The 25,658-nt window shown below is 46.0% G+C and overlaps 3 protein-coding genes across 6 annotated transcripts; 1 reads left to right on the top strand and 2 right to left on the bottom strand.

Moving 5' to 3' along the window:
- The first annotated feature begins 529 nt into the window (after positions 1-529).
- Positions 530-6,329, top strand: LOC127336799 (molybdopterin biosynthesis protein CNX1). Its single transcript, XM_051363646.2, has 13 exons — positions 530-726; positions 822-948; positions 1,036-1,166; positions 1,818-1,919; positions 2,000-2,083; positions 2,182-2,409; positions 3,514-3,701; positions 3,783-3,887; positions 3,980-4,300; positions 5,030-5,187; positions 5,296-5,402; positions 5,636-5,692; positions 5,773-6,329. The coding sequence occupies exons 1-13, from the start codon at positions 568-570 to the stop codon at positions 5,980-5,982; spliced, it is 1,977 nt and encodes a 658-aa protein (XP_051219606.1). The 5' UTR covers positions 530-567; the 3' UTR covers positions 5,983-6,329.
- A 1,081-nt stretch (positions 6,330-7,410) lies between these two features.
- LOC127336797 (probable pectate lyase 8) lies at positions 7,411-13,323 on the bottom strand. Of its 3 annotated transcripts, none has more exons than XM_051363644.2 (8): positions 12,919-13,323; positions 12,356-12,744; positions 12,028-12,129; positions 11,660-11,755; positions 9,049-9,694; positions 8,606-8,709; positions 8,316-8,454; positions 7,411-8,221 (listed from the first exon to the last, which is right to left on the bottom strand). In XM_051363644.2, exons 2-8 carry the CDS (start codon positions 12,490-12,492, stop codon positions 8,000-8,002), a joined length of 1,446 nt encoding a protein of 481 aa, XP_051219604.1. In that variant the 5' UTR covers positions 12,493-12,744; positions 12,919-13,323; the 3' UTR covers positions 7,411-7,999. The 3 variants fall into 3 exon arrangements, with proteins under 3 accessions (XP_051219604.1, XP_051219603.1, XP_051219605.1); XM_051363643.2 differs by having other exon boundaries at positions 12,356-12,749; XM_051363645.2 differs by lacking the exon at positions 12,356-12,744 and having other exon boundaries at positions 7,412-8,221; positions 12,919-13,322.
- A 5,079-nt stretch (positions 13,324-18,402) lies between these two features.
- LOC127336796 (uncharacterized) lies at positions 18,403-24,892 on the bottom strand. Of its 2 annotated transcripts, none has more exons than XM_051363638.2 (4): positions 24,650-24,892; positions 19,602-21,039; positions 19,431-19,514; positions 18,403-18,822 (listed from the first exon to the last, which is right to left on the bottom strand). In XM_051363638.2, exons 2-4 carry the CDS (start codon positions 20,902-20,904, stop codon positions 18,734-18,736), a joined length of 1,476 nt encoding a protein of 491 aa, XP_051219598.1. In that variant the 5' UTR covers positions 20,905-21,039; positions 24,650-24,892; the 3' UTR covers positions 18,403-18,733. The 2 variants fall into 2 exon arrangements, with proteins under 2 accessions (XP_051219598.1, XP_051219599.1); XM_051363639.1 differs by having other exon boundaries at positions 18,403-18,863.
- Positions 24,893-25,658: the final 766 nt, after the last annotated feature.

Below are 25,658 nucleotides of genomic sequence, written 5' to 3' on the forward strand. Positions count from 1 at the left end.
AAGTGTTGTGGTGATGCTGGCGGTGCAACATTCAGGACGCCGATGGCGGTTCGAAGATTTGAGATGAGCCTTGCCATCTGTAGCGAGGCCATTGACTCTCCAAAGTGGGATTGCTCCGGTTTTACCCTTCTTTCGTAGAAATCGGATTCTCTCTTTTCCTCTTGGCGCACGCTTTGGAGGTTGTGGTGCCCTGCGTGTATGTTTGGTTGGCACCTAGGACGATGATGGTTGAGCGGTGTTGGCGTGTCACCCGTTGCTCTTGGTGTTCTCGTCTCGAGTGATTCGGTGATATAATCTTAGGGTTGCAATCAACTTTCTTTTCTTTCGATTCATCCAGACTGAATACTTTTTAAGTTGAAAGAATTGCATTCCGAGTGACTTTGACGTGTGATTCTGTGAATATTCAAGCACAGTGGGAGTGGGGAAGCCGGCTTGGCCCATCCCATCCACCACCAAATCGGCCGTAAACGCGTCACGCCCCCACGTGGCTCTCTCTGGTTGAACTCGCCCGGTACAGACGGACCCCGGCCCAAGAGCCTGCCCAGCCGCCGCCCCAGATAAGCAGAAATGCTGCCGGTGGAGGATGCGCTGGCGGCCGTGCTGTCCGCCGCCGCCCGCGCCCGCGCCGCCGTGTCGGCCGTGCCGCTGCTCGACGCCCTCGGCCTCGTCCTCGCCCAGGACGCCCGCGCGCCCGACCCCCTCCCCCCCTTCCGCGCCTCCGTCAAGGTCTCCCTCTCTCTCTCTCTCTCCCTCAGTCAACCCCCTCCACGCTGCTGTCCCTGGCTAGCTCCGACGCGAATTAACCACCGTCTCTTATTCAGGATGGGTACGCCGTGGTGGCCTCCGACGGGCCCGGCGACTATCCGGTCATCGCGGAGGCGCGGGCCGGCGACGACGCGCTCGGCGTGCTCCTGACCCCCGGCACCGTCGCCTACGTCACCACCGGAGGTTTCTCCCCTCTCCCCGCCTCTGCCCAGTGTTGCGCTCGTGCGGTTCCCGGTGAGCTGACGCCGGCTGTTGTATTATTGGGCACAGGGCCGATCCCGGACGGCGCGGACGCCGTCGTGCAGGTGGAGGACACCCAGCAGCTCGCCGCCGCCCCCGATGGGGCCAAGAGGGTCAGGATCTCCGCCAGGGTAGCTCAGGGGCACGATGTGCGCAGCGTGGTATGCAAACTTTTCGATGCTCTTGCTAGTGTGCTTGTCTTGCTGGTTTTATGTGCTCCCAATGTCGCGCTGGTTGTGAGACTATGGGTTCGATGTGATTGCTAGAATAGACGCTTCCAGGTTCTGCTGCTATGTCAGCTGCATCTAGGTAGACTAGATGGTTCCTTTATTTATTCTTCTGTCTCAGTTTTTGGGGGATCTTGTTCTTGCTTATAATCTGTAATGCATTTAGTGCTGCTTATAATCTGTAGTGTACGCAGCGTGCTATGCAAACTTTTCGATACCGTCTTGCTTGTCTTACTAGTCAACAACGCTGGCTGTGAGACTATGTATTGATAGCTACAGTAGATGGTTCCAGGCTATGTCAGCCGCATCTAGGTAGAGTTTACGGTTCCTTTATTGTTCTGTCTCATTTTTTGGGGATCTTGTTCTTGCTGATAGTTTGTAATGCATTTACTGTTGCACAAAATTATGGTGATTGCCACTATTGTTTCTGCACAATACCCGTCCCACAGAAATACGAAGTGCAATTGGGCATTGTCTATTTAGTTGACTAATGCTTTCTTTTATAAAAAAAATGATCGCACTCATTTGTGGTGAAGTAGTTTTTAGTAAGTGGTTTATCTAGTTTTCTAAATATGTAATTTACAGGGATGTGACATAGAGAAAGATTCACTAGTGCTCAAGTCCGGTGAGATTATAGGTCCTGCTGAAGTTGGCCTGCTTGCAACCGTGGGAATAACTACTGTCAAGGTGAATATCTGCTGATTACTGTTACCAAGTATGCTAGAGAAATGTATAATGCAGCATTCTGCGGTTGCACGTGCGTGCAGGCGTATCGTCGACCAACCATCGCTGTATTTTCTACGGGGGACGAGTTGGTTCAGCCAGCCACTGCCACTCTCAATCGTGGTCAGGTTATTTCTGCTATTCCACAACAGTTGCATCCCTCGCCTTCCTTTGCATTCAGTATTCACCAGAATGCATGACTCTCTGCTTGAAACTAAAATTTCAGATTCGTGACTCCAACCGGGCCATGCTACTTGCTGCTGCTATCCAGCAGAAGTGTAAAGTGGTTGACTTGGGTATTGCAAAAGATACCGAGGAGAGTCTTATGGAGCTTATGGATGCAGCTCTACGTTCTGATGCTGATATAATCATTACTTCTGGCGGTGTGTCCATGGGTGATAGAGATCTTGTCAAACCGTGCTTGGCAAGGATGGGCAAAATTCACTTTGAAAAGGTAACATAGAAATGCTTCCATGGGTATTGTGTTGCAAAGTGCTGTTTTTTTTTTCCCGAAATGGGAGCAACGCCCAGCCTCTGCATCGACTGATGCATAGGGCCTTTTATTAACCTTATTAAGATTCAAATATTCATTACAACTCACGGGTCACATAAGGTTGAGACATGGATCAACCATCTAAACAAGAATGAAAACATGCGTCGCCTATGCATCAACATGTCAACACGTGATCAAAATGCCAGTTGAACTGGCTGTATAAACCCCCCGCAAACCTGTTCCAGCCGGTTGCACCCAATATCCATATCCTGCCGCTTCTCCATTGGTTGTAGGTAAGACCACATACGGATCCAATGAGTAGCCAGTGGGATAACCTGCATAAAAGTAGTAGCCTTTGCATTGTTAAAAATAACGTTATTGCGCACATTCCATATAGCCCATAATAAAGCGCACGTTCCAACTCGAATGTTAGCTTTATCAGTTTTAGAGACACCCGTCAACCAATTCCCGAAAAAAATAGTGGTGCTCGTAGGGGGTGAAATATTAAAAGAGATACGCATAATACGCCAAATGATCTTCGCAAGAGGACATGAAATAAAAAGATGCTGAATTTGATTCATCTTGGTCACAGAAACAACACTTCTTACTCCTGCTCCAATCCTTTTTAGCCAAATTACCCATGGTAGAAGAACCTTTCTATGTAAGAACCACATGAAAATCTTGATTTTAAGTGGTACTTTCATCTTCCGAATATGTTTCCGCAAAAAAGGTGTATGTCCATTTAGAAGATCAAGATAGATGGACTTCACCGAAGAAGAACCTAACTAGTTAGACCCCACTGAAACTGATCTTGACCTTTGGTAAGACTAACTGAAATTAATAGCTGCAAGCGATGAATCCATCTTTCCGATTTGTTATGATTCAAGGCCCTCCGAAAACTTATATTCAAGATGCTGTTAAGCAGCATCAACCTTATGATTAGATTTTTTCCCTCTTTGCTGTTGGATAACGATTGCGAGCGGTTATTTTTGCAAAAGAATCCTTCTAAACTTGACACCAGTTCCTCAAGTAAATTTTAGTTATTTTCTGTATGCGAATGTACAGATTAGAATGAAACCAGGGAAGCCCTTGACATTTGCTGAGATCACATCCAATGACACGTCAAAGCCATCCAAAACAGCTCTTGCTTTTGGCTTGCCTGGAAACCCTGTGAGCTGCATGGTTTGCTTCAATCTCTTTGTTGTTCCTGCAATACGTCTTGTCTCCGGTTGGTCGAATCCTCATCTGCAAAGGTACTTATTCTTATGCTTGTTTTTAGTTTTTCTATCATCATTTTGTTCTTTCTGTTTTCCACTGATAAGACTTGTTTATAGAGTGCATGCACGTATATCACATCCTCTAAGAGCAGACCCACATCGTCCGGAGTTTCATCGTGCAGTGATCAGATGGGTTCTTGATGATGGATCTGGTAGGCCAGGGTAAGAGCTATATTTTAACATGGCAGCCTGATGCTTCATAATACCTTACTTGACACAAGCTAAGTAAATATCCGTTTCCTTATTTCTTGCAGTTATGTTGCTGAGAGCACTGGCCAACAAGCTAGTAGCCGCCTCCTAAGTATGAAATCTGCAAATGCTTTGCTGGAAGTGCAATCATCTGGGCAGATATTGGCAGCTGGAACATCTGTCCAAGCTATACTTATTTCTGATATAACTAGCCCTCCTCTGGATAAGCTACCTGCTGCTTCCGCACCCCTATCACATTTTGGTTCTTCCACCAAAAGTGCTTTGGCAGATGTGCCGCAGGTTGGAGCCTTTCACAATGCTGAAGTCAAAGTAGCAATTCTGACTGTTAGTGACACCGTTTCTTCTGGAGCAGGCCCCGATAGGAGGTATTTCCAAAAGTGCAATACCTTTTTCTTCATTGCTTGTGATTTGTTTCTTACTCTCAAAGGAAATTAGAGAGAATAAATCTGTATGGTACTACTTGCAAAGTACACACATTCTGATACACCTCTTTGCCTCGAGCTGCAAATGGGTCACTCTTCATGCAAAATGAATGAGTCAAATTACTATTTATTCTTCACCTAAGATGATGACACGTTTCAGTAAGCACTCCACATTTCACAAATTTATTATTGTTTCCAGACCTCAAAATTTGTACTCTTTGCAAAGTATGTGCATCCTGATACACCTCTTTACCTCAAGTTAGAAATGGGTCACTCTTGATGCAAAATGAACTGAGTCAAATTACTGTTTATTCTTCACATAAGATGATGATGCGTTTCAGTAAGGACTCCACATTTCACAAATTTATTATTGTTTTTAGGCCTCAAAATTTGTACTCTTTGTAAAGTATGCGCATCTTGATACACCTCTTTACCTTGAGTTGGAAATGGGTCACTCTTGATGCAAAATAAACGAGTCAATCACTGTTTATTCATCACATAAGATGGTGGTGCATTTCAGTAATGACTCAACATTTTAGAAAGTTATTTATTGTTTCCCGACCTCAAATTAGTGGATTATGCATATCTTGCAGTTGTTTTGGATGTGAACCATGGTTCCGTGAAAAGTGACTTATGCCATTGTTATTTCCTCTCTTGTCATCCCATCTGCAGTGGGCCAAGGGCTGTATCTGTAGTGAACTCATCATCAGAGAAACTAGGGGGAGCAACAGTTGTTGCTACCGCTGTAGTTCCAGATGAAGTGGACAAAATAAAGGAGATTCTCGTGAAGTGGAGTGACATAGACCGCGTCAACCTTATCTTGACCTTAGGTTACATTTTTGTTTCTGAATAGATCACTTACATGGCATGATCTCAAGTTTCAAGTTACTGGATTGCATAACCCTTTTTCCTATATCCTGGTAATAACGTATATGCAGGTGGCACTGGCTTCACACCTAGAGATGTTACACCAGAGGCAACTAAATGTGTAATAGAGAGAGAAGCGCCTGGCCTCTCCTTTGTCATGATTCAGGAGAGTTTGAAGGTAATGGCAACTTTTATTACAGCCACTGGGTTTTCTAGAGCTCACAGCCAACCGTACAGCTGACACAAAAGGAGGCATCATTCCTCGATAGCATTCAGTGTCTTAGACTTGACAGGATTCAGATTCTTTTTTTTTCCAACTGGGACTTCACTCCCCTTTCCATTACTTTTCATAACGGATTCAGATTCTTTTGATCTGTACTGATGGTGCTTGCACTGTTCTATTTGGTACAGGTGACACCATTCGCGATGCTGTCCCGAGCTGCATGTGGGATAAGAGGCTCGACACTTGTACAGACCGGAACCCAAAAATTGCTTCTTAGTTCCAGACGTGTAGATTCTGAGACACTCACAAGAGTTCTTCTTTTCAGATCATCAACATGCCAGGCAACCCGAATGCCGTCGCGGAGTGCATGGAGGCCCTTCTGCCGGCGCTGAAGCACGCCATGAAGCAGCTGAAAGGCGACAAGCGGGAGAAGAATCCCAACCACATCCCTCACGCAGAAGCGGCACCCATAGACCAGTGGGAGCGCAGTTTCAAGGCCGCATCGTCGGGTGGTGGCTGCTCATGTGACCCTTGATCGGCGCTCATCCACAGGGTAGTGCCATGCTCTCCTTTGGAACCTGCAAGATCAGATTTGTTCTGGTGGAGATCAAGAAGCTACTTTCTGTGGCCATGTCGCGTCCAGCTCTAGGCGCAAGCGATACCGGTTCTATGTTTTACTCTCTATGGCTGTTTCGTGACTCCTTTCAGCAGTGTATTAGAGTTTATACAATAAAGCAGGGGAGGGGTTTGGTTTGTGTCATCGAATCATTTCTTGTCATGAAGGACTGTGGTGACGTGTTTTTCTGATCTTGTTAAACACTGGCCTTGTCATTTTTTTTGTATTAATGAAACAACGGTACCAAAGATAAGTTCTTCATGATAGCAACTGATCAAAAGATACAGAAGCCAGTTGAGAAGAAGCAATGTTGCCCAGCAATTTTACTGCATGCGTTCTCGCCATGGAAGAAAGTACAAGGACCTTTGCCAAGAGGAAAACAGAAAATAGACGGAGAGATGAGTGGTACTACAGTCATAGCAGCACCGATCGGCTCAACTATTCCACTGCGAGTACATTCAGTTAAACAGAGGTGCGCCGACAGCCACAACGAGGGGGTAGCAAGACACCATCATTCATCAATGACATGGAGACACAAGCACAGCTTGCACCTTTGCTTTCATGTCAACCCGGCCTTGCTGGTATGCTGCTACCCCTGCCTAAATCAGTTTGCATGCCATCACTGCCATGTTGGAGAAGAGAACGCCCCATTCCCATTCACTCTGGTTAAGATGATGAGACCAAAGATCCCAATTCCATCTCAGTTCACATCATTCATTCTTACCAGCGATGCATTGTGTCCTACTGCTTGCTGTTTCATTGTTTGAGCATGCTGGGATCGGGTTACATGTCCAGTACCTTCAGTGGATCTATTTCTTCAGGCCAAAGTTTGGGGACCAGATCGATCAATGCATGCTGTTGCTACGGCATTTGTTGCTGCTCAACGTGGAGCATTCATTCAGCCCCGAACATACAGCTTGGAACCTGAAACCTCTCTCGGGATTATTCATTCCATCAGAGATCATATCCTCCGCCATACCAACTGTCCTCCCTCTTTTCGATTCCTCACCGGATTCATCTGTTAGAGCAGCATCGTGAGTCATGAGCAACAGGTATGTAACACCGGAGGAGCAGAGCATTCGGTTGGCCGGAAACGCAGTGAAGTACCGGTGCAAACACAAGGACAGATAACAGACCGGATATCGCCATCACAGGCTTCACAAGTATGTTAGAGTGGCATCATGATTCATAAGCATTCCGATGTTTGGAACATGCAAATGCACCGGAAATGCAGCGAAAAACGCTCCCATGTGGTACAAACACAAGGGCGGATTACAAACTGAACATTGCAATAGCCGATGGTTCCGACAAGAGAACGGAACATCAAAGGTGAAGCTGGTGCTCAATAGATTTATTTCTCACCGACCTGACAAAACGTTCGATAGTGTAGCATCATGGTTCATGCGATGAAGAACTACAGATATTCAGAGCATTCGGACGGCGCTGAGAACTGCGGCAAAGTACAAGCCCGAGCACACATATGGTAAACGGTTCAGAATTTGAGCATGCAAACACAACAGTAGACTTAACATCAGCACTCCTTGTTTCAGTTTCCACCGAGATGTCAGATAAACCATTCAGGAGTAGTATCTTGTTGTGGTACGATCCTAGTTTTTTTTCAGTTGACACCACCACCATCATCATCTGGCAATAAAGGCACAGACACACTTAGGGGGCCAATAGGACACCGGGCGACGAATCAATGAGCAACACTTCTCGCCTGCTGCTCCGGGGCGTTTTCTTGACAGCGGGAGGCAGGGGAGGTTGAGGAATGGCGAACTTTGGGGGAGGCTTCTTCCATATATGCAGTAACCATTATCAAAAAGGGCAAAGGAAAATAATGTAACCATATTGTCAAAAAAGCTTATCTTCATGTAGTAGCTTTAGCTTCTATGTTTTTCTTGGGGTGTTTTTTTTTTCTGTTGTCGGCGGCGTGCTAGCAGGAGGATCCCTTGCGGCACGACAGGACTCCCGCGCCAGAGGTAATGGTCCCGACCATGGATGAGGACTTGGCACCGAGGCTGGACGCACGCGAGTAGCTTGATGAGGCGCCTGCTCCTGACGGGATAAAGTAGGCGCCGTTGAGCAGGAGATCACCCTCCGACCTCCAGTTCCAGGCGTTCCAGGTGGTCTGATCGGCCTCGATTCTCTTTGTCACCTAAGGTTTGTACACATCAGAAGTTAGTTAGGAAATGAACTGAACAAATGAACTGTAATGAACTAATGATACATTGAGAAGAAGAATAGTATACCTCCTTGGCAAATGGGTTGGTTGGGGCAAGGAAGCGGTTCCCCTGGCTGTTGATTGTTGGCTCGGCGCTCCCTCCGATGGCGTACATCTCCCAGTGGGTGTAGTCGTTGTTCACCACATGGAAGTAGCCATGCCTGCACCTGAAACAATGGCAATTTAGACAGTGACAGGATATGTTATGCAATGCAATGCAATGCTGGTCGACAGGCACAAACATAGTTTTGCATAACTGTACACTGAGGAGATCCGGTGCTTTAAAACCGAAGATCCCAGTTGAGATACTGAATTTACCTTGGCATTCTCTGAATGAGTCCTTCCCCAAAATGGTTGAAAGCTATTGTGACCTGCATTGCCTTGTCCTTGAGATAGGAGTCACGGTGACCCAGGAGCATCACCTGCACAAAATCATTTACCATCTCTCAGTGGAAAAAATCCAAGCAAAACCATTTGCAATGCCAAAAGAATATCATCAGCACGTGAGATAGAAGATAAAAATCCATATTAGAGCCAACTGACACATGCTGGTTAGATTTTTTTTGTTTTGCGAAACTACATTTCTACTGACACATCCTGGTTAGATTTACAACAGCAATTCACATGGAACCAATGATGCTAAACTACATTTCTACTGCACATATTTAAATAGCATGAGGACAGAGAATTATTGCAGGCTAAGTGAGAAACACCTGAGTGGAGTGGAATAGGAGCTAGGATATGATGTCAGATGTGGGTACCTCATTGTGGTGGGTGAAGTAGTTGTTGGACACAGTGATGGCCGTGGATCCCTCGACAGCGTCGATGAGTCCGTCGGCGCAGTTGGAGAGGGAGCAGTGGTCGACCCAGACGTGGCTGGACGCGAAGATGGACACGGCGTCGCCGTCGGCCATGGTGCGCCACCCGTAGTGCCTTGGCGAGCTGCGCACCATGGCGTTGCCCGTGGGCCTGCAGTCGTGGATGTGCAGGCCGTGGATGATGACGTTGGTGATGAACTGGAGGGTGAGGCATGCGCCGTTGGCGATGTGCACGTTGGCGCCCCGGCCGTCGATGGTCTTGAAGCTGTTCATGATGAGCTCCTGCTTGAGCGTGATGACCATGTCGCGCTCGAAGATGATCCACAGCGGCTCGTTCCGGATGACGGCGTGGCGCAGGGTGCCTCTCCTGGGGGTGACGGGGTCGTCGTCGCCCGGGTCGGTGACCACGTAGATCTTGCCGTCGCGGCCGCCGATGGCGTTGCGGCCGAAGCCGATGCCGCAGTCGGCGAGCCGCTGCCGGTTGCTGTGCCACTCCGGGTCGCAGCGCCAGCAGTCGTCGATCGGGTTCCCCGTCCCGCACGACAGGTACCCGCCCAGGTTCCGGCGGGCGGTGCTGTTCCTGATCGACCTGTTGATTATCCAAACAAGAACATCACTTGATGCAGTGAGAGCTTGAGGCAAGCAGCTTATCATCAGTCATTTGATTTAGTCAGAGTCAGGCAAACAGCTCATCATCAGCCACTTGATTTAGCCAGAGTTTCAAACAAGCAACTCTTTGCAGTTAGAGCATGTCTAGCAGGCCCCTTATATTTCTGCCCCGTATCTCGCTGCTTTTTCGCCCCGTATCGAAAAGTTGCCAACGGAAGAGCCATTCCGTCTAGCAGAACCCGTATTTCGCCCCGTATTTTCAAAAATAAAAACCCCGGGAAGTTCGATTTCATTGATCATACTACGGATCATACATACGGATCAACGATTCTACATCCAGAATGCACGATCCTACTCGGGGAGGTCGACTAGGTACGAGTCCGCCTCCGCCTCCCGCAACTCCGCCTCCTTCGCGGCGGCGATGGCCGCCGCCACCTCTTCCTCCTCTGCCCTCTTCCTCTTGGCGTCGTCCTTGAGGAACTGCCGTAGCTCCTTCAACAAGTTGGGGGCCTCCTCGTCATCGCCGGCGAGCGGAGCTCCTCTAGCGCTGGTGCTCCCGCTGCTCCAAGCCTCCTTCGCCCAGCGGCGGCGCTCCCAGTCGGCGCGCCACTCGTCGAACTTGGGCCCGCTCATCGGCTTCATCGGCGGATCCTCGTTGTACCAGCGCCCGCCCCGCGCGAAGTCGATGAGCTTGTCCGGGACGTACGCGGCGCCGTCGTACTTGCAGGCCGCGCGACGACTGCCGGCGGCGGATCTCTTGCATTGCCGCCGCCACGCTTCCTCCACGGTGTCCGGCGAGCGGGATCGCTTCGATCTGCTCGCCAGCGAGGCGCTACTGCGGCGGCGGGAGTCCATGCAGGATCTGGGGTGGAATGCGGCGTGGGGGAGCGACTAATTGCTCGCCGGAGCAGGAGGAGGAGGCGGCGGCGCACGGCGGAGCTAGGGTTGCGAGTGAGGGGTTAACCCCTCACTCGCACCTGCGCCCACTATAAGTACGGGGCGACGGGGCCGATTTCCTGGGCCCCGTATTCCGCCGAAACGGGGCGGCCCGAATACGGGGCCTGCTAGACGGCCCAAACCGCGCCTGCCCCGTATCTCGCCGGAATTTTACGGGGTGGGCGGGTTATACGGGGCCTGTTAGACATGCTCTTACAAGATTGCAATTCAAAAGGTGCAAAAATCAGGTAAAATAAAATGCACCGTTTGATGATAAAATGCAGAGGTTCTAATCAGATAGCATGTTGGTGTAAAATTCAGGTGGTAACAAACAACGGTGCTCATGTTTTATGATCAATGCACGAAATTTACTCAGTCATGCACAGATTTACAGTTGGCAAAGTTTGCAATTCACTAGGTGTATATCATGTTGGTGAAAGGTTCAGGTAAAAATGTAAAATGCAGAGAATCTAATCATATGCTAGCATATTGGTGTAAAATTCAGGTAACAGCAGTGTTCTTGTTATATAATTCATTAATGCATACACAGATTTACAGTTGGCAAGGTGCATGCTACTGCTACACATCTCAGAGCTAATTCCTTCCTCGTCCAACCAATATCCTATTCACCAAATCTCACCAGTATGTCGTTGCATTCCTCCAGATTCTCCAATAAACAGAAGAGTTTTTTTTTGAGAAAAACAGAAGAGTTGTTTGTACCACTTGAAGAAGAACGTGACTGAAATGTTGAATCACCTGACACCTGCCGCTACTACCAGCAGATCGCGGCTGTTAAATGATCTTGTTAGGTTGGAGGGAAGGCTAAGGTTTTCTGGTGAGCGCCATGAATGTTGGGCCATGGTAGCAGGACAAGGCATGAGAACGTGGCCTGTCACCTCTGCCGCTCTATACTGCCCGTGCTGAGTGAGAGAGCTCCAAGATATCCGGGGATGGCTATCGAAGCTGAGGCAGAAGAAGCAATTAAAGTGGAAAGCGAGATGCGACATACATGTGCACTTGCGTGGCCACCGACTCCGGATCATCCACCGCGCCAGCCACGGCCCCCGTCGCGGACCCGTCAGCGTCGGCGTCGGCGACGTTGCTCCTGCAGTAATAAGCAGCGGCATGATTACAGGTGAGATGATGATGGATCAAACATGTAGGACGAAGAACAGAGCACACATTCAACTGACAGCAACAGGGAGCTGAAGAAAACTGTGCTATACTAACTATTCCAAGAAGAAAAAAAGTTCATTACTGCCATGGCCAGCTGAAGAAAAAGGGCTTTGAAATGAAAAAAAAAAACTGGGAAATTGTTCCGTTGAGACGCCGAAAGAAATGACGGTTCCTTTTGGGGCTAGGACGCGACGCGCTCACCTGGCAGTGGCCGCCGCGAGCCGTGAGGTGGAGTCCCGCAGCCACCGCCTCGCGCCGATCGCCGCCGCCGTCACCGTCGTCGCCGCGGCTGCGCTCCCGGCCCTGCGAAAAAGGAAGGAAGCGCCCAGAATTAGATACCGGAGCGGCGAGCGACGCCGCCAATCTGAAACAGTCAGTGCGAGAAAACACGGAGCGAGGCAAACGTTGGACCGCACTAACTCGAAAACCCTCCAATGAAACGAGCGCTCGGGAGAGCGCGGAAATTTCGAAACGCCGCCCGGCGGCGGCGGCCGAGCTCGCGGGGGGAGTTGGAGGCTTAGCGAATTACCGGAGCCGCCCGCCGTAGGACGCCACGCAGCCGCTGCCGACGGCCACGAGGAGGAGCAGGGAGACGGCCCCGAGCGCCGCCCACCACCTCCTCCTCCTTCTGCTCGCCGCCGCGGCCGAACACGATTCTCCCACCATTGCTCGCCGCCGCGGCCGAACACGAGCTCCTCTCCCTCTCGCCTCGCTCACGAAAATCGGCGGGGAGAGACCGACAAAGTGGGAGAGCGGAACGGAAAATTTTGGGGCGGGGAGGAGGGGCTCGCCGATTTATACCCCACCTCCGCACTGCTGCTCTATGCTCTCTTTACTTTATCAATTGATGATTTGCCCTTCTAAATTCTTTTCTTTCATTTTGAGGATTTGGAACATAACTCCAAGACAGAACTGCCCCTGCACTGCACGAGGAATAGAATCAGATCGGGGAAAAAACTCAATACGAGCTCGCTGTAGCATCTCTCCGCTGAGCTCAACTGCTGCAGGCGCCGCCGCACCTCTCGCACAGCGTTCGTCATTGATTGCCACCAGGTACTGGGGCACATGACCCCGCTCAACCTCGCTACCCACCTCGTCATCGCGCGAAGAGGTCGAGAACCCGCAGTGCCGACGCGCCGGCGCGCCGACGCAGAGCTCGGGCCGATCGAAGCCGACGAAAGAGTCTCCCAGGATGGTCCGTCACGCAGCCCGGCGTCGTCGCAGCCCACGCCCTCCCATCCGCAGTAGGAGTCCACGCCGGACCAGACGGCGCGTCCCCGCCGGCGGCGAAATTCCCCGCGAAGGCCCGCAGTGCGAGGAGGTTGTCGAGGTGGCACACCGCCGCCGCCCTTGGGGAAGAGAACCGCGGACTACATCGCCAAGAAGAGGAGTAGCGGCGGCCTGTGCCAGCAATTCCCCATGGAATTTGCTCGAGTGGATTGACCTCACCTAGGCCACACAGATACGGGGGCATTTTTGGTCTTTAGACGTGGGCCTGGCATGTCAGGGGCAAATCATAGATTGACAAAGTAAAAAGGGGCAAAAAAGAGAGGCTAATGTAAATGAGGGCAAATCATATACTTCCCAAATAAATAGGGGCAAAAAGTAAAATTCCCCTAGGAATTAGTGGTTTCGCAGATCGGTCCCCAGGATTGGCCGTGCAGGGGCGCGCACGTGAATATCGAAGATGGTGGAGGGTGCGCTTTTTGGTTGTTATCTCGGCCAACGTATCTACACGGCATTCTGCAGATTTTATTTTTTGAACAGGGGGAGCTCCATTCATTCAGCGGTGGCAACAAAGTTTTACAGAAAGGGCCCTAGAGAAACTAGAAGTTACAGTCAAACCCTTACATTTTACACAAAGGACCTCAGAAAGATGACTGAAAAAGCGATCAGGTCCAGCTCCTTCTCCACCGCGAGCAAGCACGACACAGCCAACCTCAGCGCCGCCGGGGACATAACCACTTGATGAGGGGAGGCGGGAGCCAACTGCGTCGTCGCTGGAGGGCCTCCGTAGCGGCAACTTGTCCTCGAGGTTGTTGGATTCCATCAGGCGTTGGCCGGAGATCACCGTCACCAACGCAAGAGGTGGGAGAGGTCGCCATTCGACTCTGAAGAACGATGGCGAGCTCGCCGCCGTGATGAATCTCCCAAGTGAACCAGAGGTTCTGCAGATTACTTACGGACTTACACTGTACTAGGTGGATTAAGTAAGGTGGATTAAGTAAGCTAGCTTAATAAGCTAATCCAGTGTCTCTGAAAAGTGACTACCTGCATTTGGGCAAAGCTGCGATACTTATTTTGAAACGGAGTGAGTATTTGCTATATCATTTGCTAAAGGTTAACAATTTTTTTATCCTAATTACACAATTTAGGAATTTTTTTGCCAAATTTTACCCTCTATAAAGAATTAGAGTGTTTTGACAAGTGGGTCCGCACCATCTGATCCATGTGGCGACATTTATGCGGTATTTGGCCAGATAAGGTTCAAACTCCTCTAACATCGTCGTCGCACATGAATCATCTATTAGCTAAACCATGGAGTTTTCATTGGCCCCTTTCTTCTGATAATACACGGTGTGCGAAAGGTTGTAACCCAATTCTTTCTTGGTTGAAAGAGATCTCAAGCCTTTGATATTTGTATTGGTTGAAACCCAAAGGTATTTGCGTCCTTGACATTATATTTCTTGGTTGTTATTTGCATCTTATTTATCGACGATTTGATATTGTGGTTATCATCATGAGAAGCTCTAGTTTATCAAAAACGGATTTTGCATGGAAAAATTGTTGTGTTTTTGTTGTTGGAGGTTTTACCAGTTTGTCTTTTATAGAGAGGTCAAATATTTCATCATTTGGTTTTATCTTCCTTTACTAGATTATGATAGTTCTCTACATGATCTTGTAGAGCTTGTTGCTAGCATCAAAACGAGCACAAGTTCACCAGAATCGGAGTGTGTATGAGAAAATGACATGTTTTCAGTTTGTGGTGTATGTGAGGCAAGAATGGTTCGACCAAACTAGCCAGTCCGACCCGTCAGACTGGCCCGACCTAGTCCAGGCTAGGTCTGGTTGCGCCGATTTATTCTCTAGTTTTTAAATAGCACTTTGCCAACCCAAGGGGGGCGGACTAGTCCGGCCTAGGCCAGTCGAGTTGGCTCGGCAAGTTTTCTCCCATAACTTGGGTTTCATGGGGGCTATTTAAGGGGGTCTTAGCTTTCTATCTCTCTAATCTCTCCATGATTCTTGCACCTATTTGAGAACAAGAGAGAGGAGATCTAGATCTACATCTTTGCCGATCAAATCCCTCTCTTTGTGAGGGGAACCCACTAGATATAGATCTTGGAGAAATTTAGTATTCTCCTTCGTTCTTTCTCTTTTAATCCCCCCCCTACTCCATAGATTTTGTATATTTGGTGGAATTTGTGAGTGAACGACTTGCCATTGCATTTGGTGCACCATGTCCGAGTTCTCCACGGTGATTCGTGGAAGTGACATTTCGTGATCTATTACTCTCATTCGTGGAAGTGACATTTCGTGATCTATTACTCTCTGGTGCGTGAACCTGGAGCTTGTTCCTCTTTGGTCCTTGGACCCTAGATGGCATGTGACTTCAATGGTGATTACTTGGGACCTCCAATTAAGTTGCGTAGATTCGTCAAGCTTGAAGCCTTTTGTGGCGGATTACGTTGGATCCTCCAATTAAGTTATGGAGATTGCCCCAAGGTTGTACGGGTTTGGTGACCACCCTCAAGGGTCCCTTAGTGGATCGTGGAATCTTGAATTGGGCAAGAGCGCGATGACATTATGTTGAGCCATTTTGGTGATTGGAAGAGCATTGTGCTTTCATACCGTTTCAACGGATACTAGCTTCATTTAGGAAGTGAACTTTGGGATACATCGCCGTCTCCGTGTCCCCTCGTTTTTTGCTATTCCCAAGCTCTTTACTTATGCACTTTACTTTGTGATAGCTTTCGTGCTTGATGTTACATATCTTGCTATCACATAGTTGATTATAAGTTGTTGGTGCACATAGGTGAACTATAGTCGATATGGGTTTTGTACTTAACAAATTAAGCGCTAGTTTTATTCTGCATTTGTTAAGCCCATCTCGTAAAAAATTAGACCGTCTATTCCCCCGCCTATAGACGACATATGGATTGCCGAACCTCGGGTGGAGTCAGTTGTTTGGATTGTCAAACCTCTGGATTTCATAGATCACAATGTCAGAGCTGATTGTAATCATGATGATATTTGAATGAGGTAGATTTCTAATAAAATGATATATTCATATCGGTTGGTGACTTGGTCCGGTGTTGGTTTCATATGCATGTTTTTTTTGTTATCCCAATAATTTTTGTCATGTGACATTTCAACTTTTTCTAATGTTTTCAGCATCCCGGTCGTTGCAGCGGATAGATAGCCGGATAGGTCTGACCAGGGTGGAAGGGTGTGCCCTAGCCTTCTAATCGACTATTACACCCTTCATCATCGAGACAGACTGTGTTGAAGCGGTGGTGATGATCAAGAGGACCGAGGAGGTTGGTGGCTGATAGGGTAGAGTCTAAGGTAGAGGTTATTAGGCGGGAGCAAAACTCGGTGAGCCATGCTCTCGCCAATACGGGTCTCTCAAATCATATTGCTGAATTTTGGGTGCGAGCGGCTCCACGTGATATACCTAGACTATGTAATGTGGATTGTAACCCATATGTTTGAGTACTACCTCCGATTCATATTACTTGACACTAATATAGATGTATTTAGACACATTTTAGTTGTAGATATATCTATTTTATCATTAAGTAATACAAATCGGAGGGAGTAATATAGACACTTTTTCGCAAGATAAAAAAAAGGACTGGCCGGGGACAGGTTTCTTCTTACCCTTCTCCAACCATGAGCCAAAATTGAGATAATATTTATGGTCATTCCCTGTCCGAGTGGATACCAAGATTAATCCGTAGACGGGAGAAAACATGATTTAAATGCCACAGGCTGACTAAGCAACAAATTTCACCTTTCAGTACGACATGATGCACCGGCAAAACGGACAGTCGACGTGTATATCGTTCATATCAAACGACCATCACCACAGCAAACGGGATGGTCGCCATCATGACACATGAATGACACGGTGCCCACACTGAAATTCACCTTGCCATGCATGTCGACTACTTCATCAAACCCTACTACGTAAAATAGAGGAATCAAACGCCGACCGTTAATTATCCAAGCACCTCCGTAACGTTCCGTACGTGGCTCATGATCCAGGATTGCGTAATGTGCACTACACACTTACGCCCCCCCCCCCCCCCCCCTTTTTTTTTGTCTTTGCCGAGTGTATTGCTTTATAACCCTAAGTGCTTTCTAACATCACTTTTTAGCCAATTCAGCGCATTATACTCAAACATGTCTCATTTAAACATCTTTGGTGTAGTTCGTACACGTTTTCTCTATTATGTCAGTTCAGACCCTCTACTATCAACTTGTTGAGCTAAGCCAATTGAACTTGTTGTTTGGGAACTAAGCCGAGCTGGCTGGTTCGAGATGAACGGGGCAGCCCGAAATAGTTAAGAGCAAGTATAATAAAATCGCTATAAGAGATAAAATACTATATATTTTTACTTAGTTGGAGGAGAGAGATTAGGAGAGAGATTAGGAGAGAGAAGTGAAGTGGCTCTCGTGCAAGACCTAGCTCTAGCACGTGCTCCTAAACACTTTGTGAGAATAAAATGTGGATCATATATTGTAAAATTACTATATTTTTATAGTTAATTATTGTATATACCCTAGCTATAGGTTAACTATAGATGAAGTAGCAAATTGCTATGTGCGGTTGCCGACTACACTATTATTCTTACTCTAAGCCCAACCAACAACATCAGTTTTACCTTGCCCAATCTCGTTGAAACGTACGCCACATAAATTGGACACGCGCACCATGCATGCAAAATGCATGTGGTGGGAGCATGTCATGTCAAGTCGAAATTAGTGGATGCATGTATGCTTTCGATTTCGAAATATGGCCATGTACATTCTTGTCACGCATCACCATACGTGATATTATGACAAGTGCAACTACCTTTCATGGCCAATTGGCCATTTGTGATATTTGACAAGTATAGATATATAGCAAATTTGGGTCATTCAGTAGAAATATAAAGAGTCAACTAACTGAACACACATCATTACTTGAGAAAAACCCAGATCGTTGGCTTGCCTGATCTGTGAAGTGAAAAGAAAGGTCAGGTAGCCGTGTTTATATCTCTCTGGGTCAGGTTCATCCTCGGGACTTCTCGATTTTGTTGTGGAGGATTCGAAAACAATGGATTCTTTTTTGCTATGTGTACACACACATCGTGCTGCTCCCAAGTGCCAATTGACATTCTTACTGAGCTTTATTTAGTTTTGAACATCCCAGGGAATATCGATGAGATAAAGCTAGTGTGCTTTCTCACACAGGATAGCCCAAATCCTATCTAAAATCTTAAATTTGAAACCCATCAGCCCGTCAAGATCACTCTCGCAAACGGGCCAGCCTGACAAGAAGAAATTTAACCGAGATAGAACACATGTCAGTTTCAACAAACAGAAATATCCAAACGAGACAGAGATCCATACCAGGTATAAAGTATAAACAGTTAGACCTTGACAAGTTACTCATATAATTACATCATATAATTACAGTTAGACCTTGACAAGTTACTCATATAATTACAACAAACCCACGGCACAATTGTGAGTAGGTAAGAGGAAAAAATGAATTGCACGTCAAAGGAGAACCCTTATATGACAGAAGAAAAAAAAAGTTATTACATCAGCAGAACATGTCCTTTCTGCAATGTTTACATGAGCACTGAGCACATCTTACTTAGCTCTACAGATTTCTTCAGGCATCTCAGTTCTACCACTACCGCTGCAAGGGAGCCTGCTTCGACGAACCGTTTGGAGGAGATTTCCCCAGAACATTCAAAGACTTCATCCGTTGCAGCTCCTTACCTGCGATATAGTGTTAAGAGTGTGCCACACAATGCACTTTCCTGAAATGGATACAGAGCAACTGATTTTGGTAACAACATGTCTCTGCCCTAAATACATGCCAAATGGGTACAAAGCAACTGATTTTTGTAACATGTTCCCTACCCTAAATACATGCCAAATTGTCGCTATCCTAATGCACTAGATGGTAAATGCATGTCACATATTCAGATGCTGGATATCACTCAGGACTTCTTGCATCGAGATTTAAGTAAACTATGAGGCGTTTATTAAAGCTGCAGCTTGTAGAAGGCTCTTAGTGATGATTCCCCTGACACACTAATACTGTAACTCAAGAGTTGTGGTTTTATATCTTGCTTAGCATAGGCCATGAGGAGGTGTTTCAGAGGAGGTTAGGCAATACAGTGGTGTGCACATTGCACTGCAATGGACAAAACATACATGAGATACAGTGCATCAGATACTACACCTAGCAACAAGGTTACCACCATATCAAACAATTTAAATTTTGCAGCATAAATATGCAACAAGATAAGAGTCATAAGACCGTCTAACTGAACTATAAGCTCGAGAGAATGATATTATAGATATGGCAAGTGGTGTATCACCTTCCCCCACTAGGAGGTGGATTGCCCTTTTCTCCAGCTCAATTGCATGCAAGCTCCGACCAGCTGCTGAGAGTGACCTAAGCACTATAATTAAGGGAAAGAAGTCAATACTCTGAGACTGAGAAAAAAATACAAAATACAAATTACTATGGTGCCAACCAAATGGCTTACTTTGCATATAACCCTCCTGGGGTGACCGGTCACAGTTCTCCAAATATGTCTGTAACCGAATATATCTCTCGCTCCAGTATGGATTTTGGTTGCCTGACATATGGATATCACCTTCAACAGTGGTACCAGGAGTAACCAGTGGCTCATTAGCAGGAATAACTGCAGGTTCATTTTCTTCGGGTGCAGTTTCTGCATTTGTTTTTTCAGGGGATTCAGATGGCACTGGCCCTAGAGGTTCAGCAATGGGAGATGCCATTTCAGATGGCACTAGCCCTACAGGTTCAGTAATAGGAGGTGGCAGTTCTGGCCTATTGATCTGGTCATGTTGCACCGTTTGACATTCCTCCTTCTCTTTTATTCCAGATTCAGCAATAGGAGGTGGCAGTTCTGGCTTATTGACCTGCTCATTTTGCACACCTTGCCGTTCTTCCTGCTGTTTTGTTCCAGATTCAGCAATATGAGGTGCCACTTCTGGCCTATTGAGCTGACCATGTTGCACCATTTGCCGCTCCTCCTCCTCTTTTATTCCAGATTCAGCAATAGGAGGTGGAACTTCAGGCTTATTGATATGATCATGTTGCACCCGCCGTTCATCCTGCTCTTTTGTTTTCCCGCTTCCATTATACTTCAACTCTTGACAAGAGTTCACTTGACTATGCTCAGTTTCCTTCTGCTCTTTTGTTTTGTCTCTCTCATTACCCTTCAACTCCTGAGAAGAGCTCACTTTACTATGTTCAGTTTCCACATTTTGCTGTTCTTCATGCTCTTTTGTTTTGTCTCTTCCATTACCCTTCAACTCCTGAGAGGAGTTCACTTTACTATGTTCAGTTTCCACCTTTTTTTGTTCTTCATGCTCTTTTGTTTTCTCGCTTCCATTATCCTTCAACTCTTGACAAGAGTTCACTTGACTATGTCCAGTTTCCTTCTGCTCTCTTCCATTAACCTTCAACTCCTGAGAAGAGCTCACTTTACTATGTTCAGTTTCCACATTTTGCTGTTCTTCATGCTCTTTTGTTTTGTCTCTTCCATTACCCTTCAATTCCTGAGAAGAGTTCACTTTACTATGTTCAGTTTCCACATTTCGCTGTTCTTCATGCTCTTTTGTTTTGCCTCTTCCATTACCCTTCAACTCCTGAGAAGAGTTCACTTTACTATGTTCAGTTTCTACTTTTCGTCTTACATAAACATTATGATAAACGGGGCTTGAAGAAGCATCAGTATGCAGCCGTTTTGTGCCCACGGCCTTTAAATTATCTTCAGAAGGTCCTTTGTCCTTTGGCACCAGAGAAGTGCCTTGAGACATATTTACGACTTTTATACCTTTATTTAGCAGCTCACGTGAAGATGCTATTTTCGCCGAGAATGCTAATTGCTTGTCACTAGATTATATGGCTCCTCCAAGAATTTTCTACATTATACTCATCAGTGTTGATAGAACCTGAAATACATGGAAGAGCTTTCAATCAGCAAGATGATTAGCAAAAAAACCCTTATTGTTCAAATAATGGCAAGAAAAGAAGAACACTTTAACATTATAGTTGACTGGTGAGTTCAGACTTTTGTCTCTCTTTTATTGCAGGTTCATAAGATTGAAACATGCATTTTGATTGGGACTTTAATTTTGAAAAGAAAGTGACAAATGCTTGATGGCTAAATAGAACAGTGTTCTAACATTTATTTGAAAAAAAAATCTACATTATAAAGTACACAGCAATGATTTAAGCATCAGCAAGTTATTGACTAACCATAGCATCTAATGCATCGATTGCATGGTTTAGTTTCACCAAATTCCAAACAATATCACTGTAGTGTTTAACCAAGCTCATGCTGCCAATTTTTCAAAGAACGTGCAAAAAGCATTTGCAAACCATTTTATTAGGAGAAGCAGGAGAGATACAAGAGAAACATGGCAACAAGTGATCACGGTATCAGCACGCATACAATACGTGCATGCAAAAAGAGCAACACACGATACAACTACTAGACATTACTCCTCACGGTAGCTCAACCCCTGTCTCCACCGCTCCACCTCTACTTTGATACCTCATGCTACAGCTAGAAGATCATGGCTCTCGTCTTCGAACAGCCTGCTGTTTCTTGCATTCCCATGATACATGTAGCACAACCATGGAGTCAAAGTCCTTCTGGCTTTTCTCTGGCATTTGCTTCTGGCTTTTTTTTTTCTTTTTTTTTTGGATTTGGCTGTTTCTTGCTATCCTCTAGCGACAGGTCCACTATGAAGTTGTACGTCAAGGCGATGATGTAAATGTGCCCATTCCACGTAATGCGGGCAGCCAGAGGGCAAGTCAAAGGAAGAACATGCACCCAAACGGAGCCCTAGCTCTAGCACACTCCTGATTTAGCAGTTTTCCTCGAGATTACTAAAAAGCTGTTTCTCCTGCTATCCTCTAGCGACCGGTCCACTATGAAGTACGTCAAGGCGATGCTGTAAACGTGCCCATTCCACTGTAAGGCGGGCAGCCAGAGGGCAAGCAAGTCAAAGGAAGAACATGCACCCCAACAGAGCCCTAGCTTTAGCACACTCCTGATTTAGCAGTTTTCCTCGAGATTACAAAAAAGGACAGACTCAGACTTAGTGCTAGAAGCTTCCACACTAGGTGGGGTCATAGAGGCAAGCCTTACCCCTGCAAAGTGCAATGCAAAGAGGCTGCGTCGAACCCAGGACCTCTTGGCACATGTGGGGAGTACTTCGGCACTGCGCCAGGCCTGCCCTTCGAGATTACAATGGAATGTTTTTTCTGTTTAGCACCCCAGCGGAGCCCTAGCTTCAGTACGCTCCTGATTTAGCACTTTTCCTCAAGATTACTATTGAATGTTTTTTCTGTTTAGAAAAGAACTAGATACTTTTCTAGCAATAATTTATATAAACCTTCTCTGAGTTCTCTACAATGAAAGAAGGAACATATCGACATGTTTAACCTAGGTAGTCAACTAAGGAAACAAATCATTAGATATAAAACTAACTGCCAAAAAACAGCCTGAATAATCCATGGTTTAAAACTAAACTCAGCTCCAATACTCCAATACTATCGTAACAATAAACATATACTATCTAATGCTAGATCTACCACTAATAATTTGCATACGAGAAAACAATGATTACATGAGAAGATTCATTTTCATGTGGGCCAAGCTTGTAAATGCTGAAATACATGTAGATGTGCAAGATTGATAATTTCCAGGATACTCCTAATGACAACAATGATAATAGACGAATAATTCCCAGACATGGAACATCAGACTTGGCCAGCAATAATGTAAGAAGGGGCTTTGGGTGACAGTGAAGTAAGGAAAATGTAGGAGCACGGCAAAAACAATGTAGGACGATGTCATATACAGTGAACAGGTAGTTTAGGTGCCAGGGGGGAAACTATTAAGAATCGAAGTATATCTCTGTATAACCATGAAAACTATAATCAGGATTGCACAAGAACTCTTGTTAAATCATGAAATCGCATCGACCTAAAAATGATCCAGACATTCATGTTTTAATACTTAGTGTAAATTCAATTATCAGCTCATTTATACATGAACAGCATGTCCAAAATGACAACAGAAAACATGTTAACTGAATGGTAATGCATGAACTTCCCCACCGGACTAGATTTTGAAATGATGGCTCATTAGTTGCTGCACATATAGTCATGAGTTACCTGTCATATTATGCAGTTTATTCAATAAGGTATTGCAAATTAAAGTCGAACTTTGACGGTTAACTTTTATCGGTACATCATTAGTAGCTACATAATATGACATGTAACTCACCTTATTGAATAAAAGAACTTCCAAATACAGTATAGTAGCATGATATGCCACCTTAGTGTCACTAAACAGCAAGTGTTTCACATACAGTATGGTAATACTAAGTATTAGATCTAATGAAACTGAGCAACCATGTATGTAGTGCAGACGGCAGTAAACTATGCAAAACTAATCATAGTATTTTTTGTTAACACTAGACAGTAAGCATTTTAGTCTAATTTTTTTTTATGTTGAAATGCCAAGCTGTATGATTTTCAAGTATAAAGCATGGAAGCTTATAAGCCAGAATTTGATCATCATAACTTCACCAGTTTTTTACCAAAAGCTGAGTTATCCTTTATTTTCCAATGATAGCAAAAGCACCAAAGAAGGACCACATGCGGTACTAATACAGAAGTACAATTTTGAAGTCTCCATTCTAATCATAACCTTTCTCTTGAATCGAAGGTCTTTTCATGATATTCAGAGACCAAGAAAAACATTAAATTACTTTTCTCGACACATGAAAGGTGTACGCGCAATGAATTACCTTCACTGTAAATCACATACCGAGTGGTGGTAGAAGTGCAAAAAAATCCCATTCCACTTAATTATTTATGCCAGTAACTACCAAAAATAGCGCACATTCACATCCATAGATGATTAGATCAACACACGGAAACAGACCACGTGCATCATAATGATTGAATAATAAAATGGAGATAGGCGGGAAAATCCCGGATTTTTTGTAACTAAGCTGATCATATCATATCCTGCCGACTCATCCCATATTTCTGGTGGCAGCTTCTTCCCATTCACAAACAATAAAATTGGATAATCAAAGTGGGGCAAACACCAAGGTACCGACTGAGTAGCTAATTTGTTGGTCACATGGATATGTTTCTTTAACAAACACTTACTGCTAGCTCGCAAGTGATGAAATCTAGAGTTAACCTAACTTTCCCTCATTTACTTATTTCCATTAGCAGCTACGCATTCAAGACTTCACTTCTAGGTAACCAACCAGAGGGGAAAATGATAAAGCTCGGTCACAATGTGAACTGGCACTTGGAGGAACAGCTAAACGTTTCATCATACACTAAAAACCTAACCAGATGATCAATTACTATCCGAATTATAAAGTCGACTAATAGAGCCGGGCGCGCGCTCGGATGCTGCGACCCCTGCTGATTCCCTCGAACGTAATTTTAACCCTTTTTAAACACCAACCCTGCTACTACCAGCACGCCCAAATCGATCGGGCGCGGGGCGAAAGGAAGACTCACCCAATGCCGGCGATGGCAGTGGCGGTGGTGGTGGGGTGCCGCCGGTCCGGCCGTTGGAAGAGCCCCCGCACTGGCGCGTGCTGTACTGGAGACGCTCGCGCGCGCGAGGGAGCGACACGGAGGAGTGGGGGGACTGAACGCCGGTGAGGAGGCGGAGCGCGGTTGGGCGATCGGCGATGGGAGTGGAGGGGACGAGGATTCGAGGGAGAGATTAAGCGAGATTATGGTGTTGATTTGATTTGGGGGGAATGGAAGGGAAGGAATCCAACGGAAAAATTGTGGCGCTGCCTCAGACGTCGGATCGGGGAGGGGGCAATGGACGGTCAGGGTGGTTTCCCCGGCCAGCGACATGGGAAAAGTGTGGCGCGGATGATGCATGTGGTATTTTTTTCTCTTGATGACAAATCCCACTTCCAATAGAACTAATGCCTTTTCTGATCTCTCGGTAAAACAATTTTCCAATTTGATCCCTAAGTTTGACGTTACAAAGACTGGTCGAAATTGTGCAAGTAGGCGCCAAGCTTTTTCGGCCTAGAGTGGCTTCAAGTAGTTCGGTGCCAAAGCCATTGCAACCGACCTAGCTTCGGCGCCAGTATGGCGAGTTTCAGCGATGAAAACAACGGAGATCCCTCTATGAAGCCGAATCTAGGTTAGATTTCAAAATAGTTTTGTCAAGGATTCATATGCAGTATTATTTTTATCAAAGCGTCATATTTTTGGCTATATGTTTACCGTAGACCCATTTGCAAGCCTTAAAACACTAACAAGTGATACGGAGTACATAGCTAATACAGTACTCCCTCCGTTCCTTTCTATAATGCCTATTGTTTTTTAGCATTTGTTTCAGAATATAAGAGTAAAGCTATGTTTTTTTTTGCAAAAAACCCCTTCCACCGATCAGGTCAAGTCTAGAAAATCTGGAAACCGATCTGGTCATGTATTTCTGAGATCTGTTTTCAGTTTCCTATTTTGTCTGTGATATCGTTAGGGGGTTTTGTGTGAAAAAATG

This window comes from Lolium perenne, chromosome 2 (assembly GCF_019359855.2).
Source record: "Lolium perenne isolate Kyuss_39 chromosome 2, Kyuss_2.0, whole genome shotgun sequence".
NCBI classification, from domain to species: Eukaryota; Viridiplantae; Streptophyta; class Magnoliopsida; order Poales; family Poaceae; genus Lolium; species Lolium perenne.